This window comes from Vigna unguiculata, chromosome 2, assembly GCF_004118075.2.
Source record: "Vigna unguiculata cultivar IT97K-499-35 chromosome 2, ASM411807v1, whole genome shotgun sequence".
Lineage (NCBI taxonomy): Eukaryota > Viridiplantae > Streptophyta > Magnoliopsida > Fabales > Fabaceae > Vigna > Vigna unguiculata.
Window position 1 is genome coordinate 1,810,070 of NC_040280.1, and position 12,080 is coordinate 1,822,149.

Below are 12,080 nucleotides of genomic sequence, written 5' to 3' on the forward strand. Positions count from 1 at the left end.
GATCGAATACATACTTCCTCAGTTGCGACACATGAAACACTGGATGAAGGTTCGCCAACTGCGGGGGTAAAGCTCATAAGCCACTGGTCCAATCCTCCTCGTGATCTGATAGGGACCAAGGAATTTGGGCGAAAGCTTCCTTGATCGGAGAGCCCTCCCCACGCCCGTGGTTCGGGTCACCCTCAAGAATACATGATCCCCCGCTGCAAACTCTAAAGGCCTCCTCCTACGATCAGCATAGGCCTTCTGCCTGCTCTGAGAAGCCAGCATCCTATCCCTCACCATCCTCACCTTCTCGGTGGTCTGCTCTAACAACTCTGGTCCGACCAACACCGCTTCTCCATCCTGATACCAACAAAGAGGAGTCCTACACCTCCTGCCATAAAGAGCCTCGTATGGCGCCATGCCAATGCTCGCATGAAAACTGTTGTTGTAGGTAAACTCAATCAAAGGCAGTACCTCATCCCAAACTCTCAAGTGGTTCAGTATACATGTCCTCAAAAAATCCTCTAATGACTGGATCGTCCTCTCAGACTGACCATCGGTCTAAGGGTGGTAAGCTGAACTCATGGTGAGTTTGCTACCCATAGCACCCTGTAACATCTGCCAGAACCGAGATGTGAACCGCGGGTCTCTGTCGGAAACTATGCTTGAAGGCACCCCATGAAGTCTCACTATCTCTTTAATGTACAGCTGAGCCAACTTGGCCATGGACATCCTCAAGTTCATCGCCAAGAAGTGAGCACTCTTGGTCAACCGATCCACTATCACCCAGATGGTGTCATGTCCTCTAAAAGTCCGTGGTAGATGTGTCACAAAATCCATGGAGATGCTATCCCATTTCCACACTGGTATCTCCAAAGGCTGTAGGATTCCCCTAAGTCTCTGGTGCTCCACCTTCGCCTTCTGACAAGTCAGACAGGCTAATACAAACTGTGCCACATCCTTCTTCATTCCCTGCCACTAAAAGTTTTCCTTGAGATCCTGGTACATCTTAGTCATGCCAGGATGCAAGCTAAGACGACTCTTGTGTCCTTCCTCAAGGATCAACTTTCTCACCTCAACATCATCAGGTATACATACTCTGCCTCGAAACCTTAGTATGTCATCATCACTCACGGCAAAGTCTCTGGCTTCCTCTGATCCAAGCTGTTCCCTAACCCTGTTCAGACCGGCATCCAACAACTGCCTCTCTCTGATCGAGTCCAAGAAGTCACTAGATATAGTAAGGGTACTACACCTAATGGACTCGGACCCCAACTCCACTTGTAGCCTCATGTCTCTGAATTTCTCTAGTAGTTCCACCTCCTTAATCATAAGGTGTGCAGTGTGCACTGTCTTCCTACTCAAGGCGTCTGCCACTACATTCGCCTTTCCTGGGTGATATAGGAGCTCAAAGTCATAGTCCTTCAGGAACTCCATCCACCTCCTCTGCCTCATGTTAAGCTCCTTCTGGTCAAACAAGTACTTGAGGCTCTTATGATCGCTGAACACTCGGAACTGAGCACCATAAAGATAGTGCCTCTAGATTTTCAAGGTAAAAACTATAGCTTTCAGCTCCAAGTCATGAGTGGGATAGTTACGCTCATGTACCTTAAGCTGTCTCGAAGCATATGCCACTGTCTTCTTTTCTTGCATCAAGACACAACCCAACCCGAGATGAGACGCGTCGCAGAAGACTTCAAACGGTTTCCCCACATCCAGAATTACCAATATAGGAGCACTCGTCAATCTCCTTTTTAGTTCCTGAAAGCTCTCCTCACACTTGTCCGTCCAAGTGAAAGGTTGGTCCATCCGGGTAAGCAAAGTCAGAGGTGCTACTATCTTAGAGAATCCCTATATGAATCTCCTATAGTAGCCTGCTAACCCCACAAAGCTCCTAATCTCTGTGGCCGACTTAGGGCTTTCCCACTTTACTACTGCCTCGACCTTTGTCGGGTCCACTGCAATCCCTTGGGCGGATATCACATGCCCCAAAAACTGAACCTCATCCATCCAGAACTCACACTTGGACAACTTGGCATACAGCTGCTTCTCTCTCAAAACACCAAGCACCAACCTCAGGTGTTCTGCATGCTCCTCCAGAGTCCGGGAATAGATAAGGATGTCGTCTATGAAGACTACGACAAACTTATCTAGGAAAGGTCGGAAGATCCTGTTCATGTAGTCCATGAACACCGCCGGAGCGTTGGTCACACCAAACGGCATAACCACATACTCATAGTGGCCATACCTGGACCTGAATGCCGTCTTCTGCACATCATCAGCCTTCACTAAAATCTGGTGGTATCCTGATCGCAGATCTATCTTTAAGAACACTGACGACCCATGCAACTGATCCATCAAGTCATCAATCCTCGGAAGCGGATACATGTTCTTGATGGTCATCTTGTTTAGTTGCCTGTAGTCCACACACAGACGTGAACTCCCATCTTTCTTCTTAACCAGCAACACTGGTGCTCCCCAAGGCGAAGTGTTGGGTCGGATGAACTATTTCTCCATTAGCTCATCTATCTGTTTCTTGAGTTCAACTAACTCTGCCGGAGCCATGCGGTAGGGAGCCATCGATACTGGGCCTGTCCCCGGCACTAGATCGATAGAGAACTCCACTTCTCTACTGGGAGGCAATCCTGGTACCTCCTCCGGGAATACATCCCCAAAATCCTGGACAACCGATATCACTGACGTTGCCTCTCCTCTCTCCACCTCCATATATGTGAAGATCATGTAGCACTACGCGTCGTCATGTAGTTCCTTCATAACACGCTGAGAAGACACCAACTCAGGCTCCACTACGTCGGGAAAAAGTAGCTTCTTCTCTCGACAATCTATCAGAATGCGATTGGCAGATAGCCAATCCATCCCTAAGATCACCTCCAACTCCTGTAGAGGTAGACATATTAAGTTCACCCTGTACCTGCGTCCCTCTACATCTACTGGAAGCCTAGCACACAAGGATGACGTCCTGACCAAACCCGATGCTGGAGTAGACACCGCAAGCTCACACTGCAGCTCGCGCACCGGCAGACCCAACCGTTCCACACATGCATATGACACAAAAGAGTGTGTCGCTCCAGAATCATACAACACACAACATCTCATCCCAGAAATCACATAATAACCCATAACAAGGTTACTTGAACCTGCAGCCTCAGCTCCGGTCATGGCATAGACTCTGCCCGTCGCCTGAGGCCTGTTGCCTCTGTCCCTCCCCTGATGTTGATGGGGTGTCTGAACTGGAGGGCGTGTCGCTGCCCTGGCAAGGTTGGGACAGTCTTTCCCAAAGTGGCCTTCCTTGCCACAGTTGTTACATCTACGGTAACCCTCCACACGTGGACACGCGTACCTCGGGTGGGGTCCTCCACATGTATAACACCGAACTCGGCCCTACTGAGGAGAAAAGCTCCTAGACCCCTGAGGCTGATGGTGGGGCCTATCATACGGTCTCCTCCGCTCCTCATGCCTGGGCTTGGACCCATATGGTCTACCGATCCTCTGAGGCGGCTGTGGCTGCTGTGGGCGCTGGCCTTCCACCTCGCGCTTCATCTTCTCCATCACCCTGGCCTTCTCTACCAGAGCGGCAAAATCCTTGATGGACAAGGGAGCCACCATCAAGCGGATATCACCGTGAAGACCGTTCTCGAACTTACGGCATCGCCACTCCTCATCGAGTGGCAGGGTGTAGAAACGGATGAGGTGTTTGAACCTCTCAGCATACTCCATCACTGTCTTCCTTCCCTGGGTCAACTGGAGGAACTCCACCTCCTTGGCGTACCGGATGCTCTCTAGGAAGTACTCTAAGAGGAATCTCTCCCTGAAAACCTCCCATGTCACTGGCTCATCTCTCTCCTCCAGGATGGATCTAGTACTACTCCACCAATGCTCTGCCTCTCCTGTGAGCATGTACACGAAGAACGCCAACCTGTTCTTCGCATCATAAATGCACTCCAGGTCCTTCAGCCATTGGTCTGCGGCGTCAGGACTAGTCTTCCCGTCAAACTTCGCCGGGTGGTGCTTCAGAAAATTCTCTAGGCTCCACTCCTTGACTGCAGGTCGTGGTTCAGGGCCCAACACAGGGGCAGCCGCTTTGTTCTCCTCCAGCTGGCGGAGGGCCTCCATGTGCTGCCGATGAGCATCCTCAGCAGCTACTCTCGCAGCCTCCATCTGCTGCATCATTGCTTGTTGCTGCTCAAGCGACGCCGCCTGTCGCTGCATGGATGTCTCATGCTGCTGCATCATCGCAGCACTCTGTAGTGCCATAGCTGCTACCATCGCCTCTATGGCTCTGGCGATATCGGGTGCGTCCCCCTGGGACGATTGAGAAGCTCGGTGAGGAGGTGCCATAGTCCACTAGCACACAGAAAATCACTTGGTTAGGCTTGATAAAGACAAGAATTTTAACTAAACACTCAGAGACACACAGAGAAAACTAAGTGGATAACCCAAGTCCACATACCTAAGGAATGACCGCTCTGATACCATAAATGTAACGCCCCATTTAATTTAATGCGTAAAATTAAAGGAAACGTCACACAGAGATAATCAATGTAGCGTAGTCCTAGGGTTTTAAACACAACCCCTACAAAAAAAACTGGGCACACCACAATGCCAAAGGAAAACGGAAAACCAACCTAACAAAGAGCGTAAAGTAGAAACACATGAAACGATACATGGGCCTTAGCCCTAAAGAAAATATGAAGAGAACTCCAGCCAGATGGCTAAGCAGCAGAATCACCATTCCCTTGTTGGCCACGAGAACCTCGCCCATCTGCTCCCATCAATCGAATTGATGATCATCGCAAGAAAGAAGTACCACATACAAGACAATCATACAACAAATAGGGTAAGCTAGAGCCAACACATTTTCACCATACAGTCAAATACAGTATCATCATCCCATATCCATATAACAACCAAGCATGTCATGACTCTTCATTCAATAAACTACGACTCGACTCATCCGGATACGTATAACTTAGTCGGATTCAGCGGATGCTTGCACTTGTGGTGGATACCCCTGCTCGACCCTGAGTTGCTCATCTCCGAGCTATGTGTTACCAGTGTTACGATGAATCAAATCTCCCTCACCACAAGGTTAGCCCTTAATGAATTTCAGGTCTCTTGCTACTCTCACCACAGGAGTCAGTCTGCTCTAAGTGAGACTGGATCCTTAGAGTGTCAGGATGCAACCTTAACTTGAATACTTACCTAGTTATACAGATGGGGCACCACCATGGACACCCACTAACAGGGGCCATGAATTACGTCCCGACCACTGAAGCGCGACATCGGAGGTCTCACCTAGAGACCCCAAACAATTTATACGCTGACACGGACCAACATTCATAGCTCAACAATAAAAGAACATAAAATCATATTTACATTTCCATACCAACCCCTGAGATTAATTCCTCATACGCATCATATTTCGAATCCATACCTCTGATCATCACCACCCCATGAATCTAGGTCCTCATCTCATATCAATCACGTGTTCCTTTAGTTCCAAACCACTCATTCATTTCACATGCCAATATCATACCCAACCCGTCATACCCAATTCATGAATCATGCCAAACATACCTCATTCTCCATTATATACATATCATTCATCATACAATCATACTCAACCAAAACAGATCATTCAGGAACAAACAGACATCCAATCACAGCATTGTCTCGCCCAACACCTCGCTCAGGCTGAGGGGTCTCGCTCAGGCGAGCCCCCCTCTCTACCTAGGCGAGGGCACAAGAACAGGAGCATGAGCAACGCGGGATCTCGCTTAGGCGAGATCCCTCTCGCCTGGGCGAGTTGCCTGCTCGCTCAAAGCCATAATGGGTCGCCTGGGCGACCATTCGTGGAGAAAAAGGCTTAGGCGAGCCTCTGTTAATCTCGCCTAGGCGAGACTAGCTCGCTTGGGCGAGTTTATCAGTGCCCGCCACTGTTTTCACCTGCAACAGACGCAAATACGTACCACAAGCAACAATCCCACCGTATCATACATCCATATCAACAGGCAAACACAAGGAGATCACCAACCACATAAAATAGCAAACTCGTACCAAACAAACCGAAGGGTCCTAGCTTCCCTTACCTGGAAATGGGTTTGCACGGGACTTCTACACTGAAACAAGGAGCACAGCAGCTCTAGAACCCGACTCGCAAACTGGAACAGCAAGTTAAACGAATCATTATAGAGTTTCCCACTGTGACTACGAAACTACACTAGACAGAGGCGATAAGGTGAAAGAGTACTTACGTGAGCAGAACAATGGCCAAGATGGAACGTGAATCGGAAGAACGTCGGAACCCTAGCAGAGGTAGAAGACGGCTGCGACTCTAATGCAAGGATAACGATTTTCTGAAATGCCAAGAAGTGAAGGGTTTAGGGCAGACCCTAAGACTTTATCTGTTGGGCCGATCTTAGGCCCACTTACAAGGGCAACCCACTAACTTTTAGGGCAGAAAATAAAAAGGGAACCTTACAATACTAATAATTCATACTGAAAAATTTTATATCATAAAGAAAGAAATATCAGAATAATAAAATATTAGTAATTAATAATTAATAAAAATAAAACTATTGTTACAAAAAGAAAATGGAATAACTATTTTTTTGAAATTAAAATTATTTTTATCGAAAAAATTTAAATGAATGAGTTAGATACTTAACTAAATAATAAAATATTAATAATTAGTAATTAATAGTAATAAAAATATGATGTTATAAACGAAAGAAAATTTGGAATAAATATGTTTTAATAATTAAAATTATTTTTACCAATCAATTTAAATGAACGAATTAATTAATTAATACTAAAATTAAAAAAGTAATAAAATATTAATATTGAAAAATCTTATACTATAAAAGAAAAATCTAGAATAAATTATTTCTATAATAAAATTTATTTTCATCAACAAAATTTAAAAGAACGAATTTATTAATTAACATAAAAATTTATAAAAATAATAAAGTATTAATAATTAATACTGGAAAAAATCTTATAGTATAAAAAAATGACATAAATATTTTCTTATAATTAATTTTTTTTATCAAAAAATTTAAATGAATTAATTAATTTTCAATAATTAAAAAATATAAAATATAAAACAAAGAAAAGTTGAAATAAATATTTTTTTATAATTTAAATTATTTTTATAAATAAGACTTAAATGAATAAATTAATCAACATTCAAATTAAAAGAATAGTGAAATATTAGTTAATTCTGAGAAAAAGTTTATACTATACAAGAAATAATATTTGAGATTAATGTTTTTATATAATTCAAATTATATTATTGATCAAAATTTTCGTCAAAAATTTAAATTTATATTATTGATAGAGTAATTATATGAGTCTAACAACATACATTAAATCAATATATCCATACACTCATTTGTATTTATAACGAATATATTTTACGTATTTTTGCATAATCTATCTTTTATATTTTGAGAAAGTTTACCCTATATTTTTTCATATATTATATCTTTTGTATTTTTACAAAATCTGCTCTTTATATTAATACATATATATTCACTTTCTAAGCTTATGAATAATCTTTTATGTTAATTTTATTTAAAATTTAATTATAAACTTAAAAATATTATTATTATTTTATAAATCTCTTTTTATATAATATATATTTAAATACCTTTTAATACAATATATATTTACTAATATGAAAAATACACACAAAGAGATATCAACACGTATGTAAGCATTAATTTAATATTAGTTCGTAATAAAGATAAAACTCCATCAAGAATTTATAAAAAAAGCTCAAATTCGATAATAACATTTAAAATATAAGAAAAGTTATTACATTAAATGGGGAAAAAAAAAGTGGAAGACAAAGTTGAATACCAGATGACGAATGATTAATCCTTGCTTGCTTCATGAGGAGGGAGAAAAATATTGAAATGCTCTTGGAATTGGTGATCATTTTCAATATTAACTGTTTTCTATTCAAACATTCATCGTATACTTTTTATATTGAATAAAAAAATATCATAATTAGAGTGTCATTTTCAAAAGAATTCTCCCATGATCATTACCAAATTCCCCCCAAACCATTCTGAATTAATAATTGATTTGACATTTGATAAAACCCTCATCCGATAAATTTGTGAAGCTCTTGTATCTTTTGTAATAAACTTGCCCATTAGATCGAATCTATAAATATCTCCACAAACTCTGTCATCAATCATATTCAAACACAGTTTCTTCAACCTTCAATATACGATAATGTTGTTGTATATTGGAGTATTTGTACCCATTATTCTCTCCTTCATATTCTACCAGATAAGTAGGAGACATAAGAGAAATATGCCCTTTACAAAATTGCCAATCATTGGCATGCTACATGATCTTCTCCTAAATTTGTCCAACATTCACGATTACGCAATCTTGGTTTTGAAACATTATGGAGGTACTCTGATGTTCGAAGGACCTTGGTTCACAAACATGAACTTTATTCTCACCGCCGATCCAATGAACGTGCACCACATCACAACCAAGAACTTTAGCAACTATGGGAAAGGGTCCAATTTCGGTGAAATTTTTGAGTTTTTTGGAGGAGGGATTATTAATTCTGATAATCTCCATGCATGGAAACAAGAGAGGTCAATACTTCATTCACTGTTTCAAAGGCAAAACCTTAAGATCTTCCTTCGGAAAACCATTCAGAAGAAGCTAGAGAATGACCTAATTCCATTTCTTGATCATACATCCGAGGTTGGAACTGAGGTAGACTTACAATTTGCCCTTCGGAGGTTCACATTTGACATTGCCTGCTCTTGTTTTCTTGGTTATGATCCTCACTCTCTTCCAAACAAGAACACTAAGCTTTCTCAACCTGCTTATGAGAGAGCTTCGGTTGTGATCGAGGAGTCATTATTTCACAGGCACATCACACCGAGATTTTTGTGGAAGTTGCAGGAGTGGCTCCAGATTGGTCAAGAGAAGAAGCACACCGAGGCCAAAGAAATTTTTGATAAGTTCTTGTATGAATGCGTTGCAGCCAAGCGTGAAGAGAAAAACAGATGCAATAGCACCAAAGAAGTCCACGAATCTGATCATGACTTGTTGGGAGTGCTAATGGAAGAAGGAGCTCAAAAGGGGAGAATAATGGATAACAAGTATCTTAGAGACACTGCATTTACCTTTGTCTCTGCTGGAAGTGGCACAATCAGTGCAAGTCTCAGTTGGTTCTTTTGGCTTGTTTCAACTCATCCACATGTGGAAGCTAAAATTCTTGAAGAGATCAAAGATAATTGCATAGACCAAGATGGATCTTGGATTGCTTCTGGTGTGGAAGAGTTTGGAAAGTTAGTTTATCTCCATGGAGCTATATGTGAAGCACTGAGGCTTTTTCCTACTGTGCCCTATGATCATAAGTGTGCAATCAAATCTGATACACTTCCTAGTGGACACCATGTTAGTCCAAATACCATGATTTTGTACTCTTTGTATGCAATGGGAAGAATGGAACAAATATGGGGACATGATTGCATGGAATTTAAGCCTGAGAGGTGGATTTCAGAGAGTGGAGACATTATACACGTTCCATCTCACAAGTTCATAGCTTTCAATGCAGGCCCTAGAAGTTGTTTGGGTAAAGACATTACTTTCACTGAAATGAAGATGCTTGCGGTTGCTATACTCTGGAGGTTTCAAATGAAGGTGGTGGATGGTCATCCTATAACACCAAGAGTCTCTGTGGTGCTTACCATTGAACAAGGCTTGAAGGTTATGGTTACTAAGAGATGCACTTGATAGAAATCATTTCAATAATGGCAGATGATATTTATATTTTATGTCTTACGACCTACTTTCGGTCTCAGTTTCTACTTTGTTTGTGATGGCTAAATAATGTTGTGGTTGTCCAGTATTATAATAAAGAGAAATATCAGCCAGTGGGTTTATTCTCTTATACTGATTAATTAGTATAAGTGTGTTGGGTTTATAGAGGAAATATTGTTCGAGGAGATACTAAGATTTGAGCCCAAATCAAATAAGGGATCGATATCATCATTAACTTTAAACATTAACGAAACGAGTTTATGAGTTTTTTAGTTTATATGTTGCTTAATCATTTCTATTTAATGTGAGACTTAAGATTCGTACTTGGAAGCCAACAATCTCCTCCTCAAATATGAGTCTTTCACATTGGTATACTCTTCCTCTAACATAAACATAACGAGCACCATTCTCATACCACCATTAAGTTTTTCTTAACGATATACGCTTACTTAGAATCCTTACCAGGAAGACTTTCCATATAAGAACTATATTAATATTGTACTAGTCTAAGCTCAAATCATATAAGGAATCAACACCACTGTGGGGAGTAGAGTTGAACTTCATGATTACTGCTTGCAGATTGTATAAAACTTTGTTTAAATCTCGTTTTTCGAGCATTCATCATTATGTAACTCAATCACGAAGTCCAATCCACCAATTAACACTACATTCACTGAATTGTCTACTTTTTTTAACTCCATAATAGGTTAAAAACATCTCACGCACATCTGGGGAGTAATGCAAATATATGTGGGGAGTTAAGCCAAACTTTTTTAAAAAAGCTATAGAAAAAAGCCAATAAAATTAATTTAAATTTATTAAATACATCATTCCTATTTGATTCACTCAAACAAATATTCCTTTCCATTATCCAATCCCAATTCAATTAATTTGGTGGGAGTGTAGCCTTACAGAGCCAAAATTAAAACCTGTAACAAAAGCGGAGAGTTACGTCAACCTATGTGGGGAGTAGGGTTCAACTTTATGATTATTGCTTGCAGATTTTATAAAACTTTGTTTAAATCTCCTTTTTCGAGCATTCATCATTATGTAAATCAATAACGAAGTCCAATCCATCAATTAACACACCGAACTGTCTGCTTTTTCTAACTGCACAATAGGTTAAAAACATCTCATGCACATCTGGGGAGTTATGCATATATATGTGGGGAGTTCATGCAAAGTTTTTTTAAAAAAGCTGCAGAAGAAGCCAATAAACTTAATTTAAATTTAGTAAATACATCATTCCTATTTGGTTCACTCAGACAAATATTCCTTTCAATTATCCAATCCCAATTCAATTACTTTTATGGGAGTGTAACCTCACAAGAGCCAAACTTAACAACTGTAACAAAAGCGGGGAGTTACGTGAAATTATGTGGGGAATAGAGTTCAACTTTATGATTACTGCATTTGGATTGTCAAAACTTTCATTAAATTTCCTTTTTCGATCAATGATCATTCATTCACTCACTAATAGAGATGTCAATGTGAGCCGGAACCCGTGAGCCAACCCGGCTCACCACGGGTTCGAGCCGGGTCGGGTTGGGAAAAAAAAAATTTTGCGATAATGGGTCAAAACGGGTTGAGCTCACTTAACCCGCGGGCTATGTGGGTTCAAGCCGGGTTATGGTGAGCTGACCCACCAACCCACCTTTATTAAAAAAATGTAATTTAATAAAATTAATATTTCATTCAGAATCAGAAAAATGCAACGCAATCCCTAACTTCTTTCTCATTTTCATTTTTGACCCACGCAGATGCAGTTCCCTTCCCTCTCACTGGTGTCCGTCGCGGTGGTGCCACAGGTGGTGGTCGTCGATCGTTCTTTGGCAGCGGTGGTCGACGTTGGTGCTGGCCGTTCCGTGGTGGCCGAGCCGCAATCCCCAACCTAGTTCTCTTCTCATTTTAATTTTCGACCCACACAGACTCAATTCCCTTCCCTCTCACTGGTGTCCGTCACGGTGGTGCATAGAGGTGGTGGTCGTCGGTCGTTCTTTGGCGGCGGTGGTCGACGTTGGTGCCGGCCGTTCGGTGGTGGTCGAGTCGAGAAAAAACGCAATCCCTAACCTAATCCTCTTCTTATTTTCAATTTCGACCCACTCGCATTTCCCTTCCCTCTAACTCCTGTCCGTCACGGTGGTGCATAGAGGTGGTGGTCGTCGGTCGTTCTTTGGCGGTGGTGGTCGACGTTGGTGTCGGCCGTTCGGTGGTGGTCGAGCCGACGGTTCTTCTACTCCTACTGCTCATCTGCTTAGCCACTCTCACTCGGT

At 41.6% G+C, this 12,080-nt stretch overlaps 2 protein-coding genes across 2 annotated transcripts; one reads left to right on the plus strand and one right to left on the minus strand.

Moving 5' to 3' along the window:
- Nucleotides 1-2,733: 2,733 nt before the first annotated feature.
- On the minus strand, nt 2,734-4,119 carry LOC114173609. The gene is made up of 2 exons (XM_028058097.1): nt 3,651-4,119; nt 2,734-2,828 (listed from the first exon to the last, which is right to left on the minus strand). Exons 1-2 carry the CDS (start codon nt 4,117-4,119, stop codon nt 2,734-2,736), a joined length of 564 nt encoding a protein of 187 aa, XP_027913898.1.
- Nucleotides 4,120-8,236: 4,117 nt separating this feature from the next.
- LOC114174657 (alkane hydroxylase MAH1-like) lies at nt 8,237-9,984 on the plus strand. The gene has a single exon (XM_028059484.1). It carries the CDS (start codon nt 8,251-8,253, stop codon nt 9,778-9,780), a length of 1,530 nt encoding a protein of 509 aa, XP_027915285.1. The 5' UTR covers nt 8,237-8,250; the 3' UTR covers nt 9,781-9,984.
- Nucleotides 9,985-12,080: the final 2,096 nt, after the last annotated feature.

What these genes read in the sequence shown, in the direction of transcription:
- LOC114174657 (XM_028059484.1), top strand. Translation starts at nt 8,251, where the DNA reads ATGTTGTTGTATATTGGAGTATTTGTACCCATTATTCTCTCCTTCATA.
- LOC114173609 (XM_028058097.1), bottom strand. Translation starts at nt 4,119, where the DNA reads ATGGAGGCCCTCCGCCAGCTGGAGGAGAACAAAGCGGCTGCCCCTGTG. An exon ending in CGATGAGGAGTGGCGATGCC is followed by an intron (nt 2,829 to 3,650) that starts GTAAGTTCGAGA and finishes GCATTCTGATAG; the next exon opens with ATTGTCGAGAGAAGAAGCTA.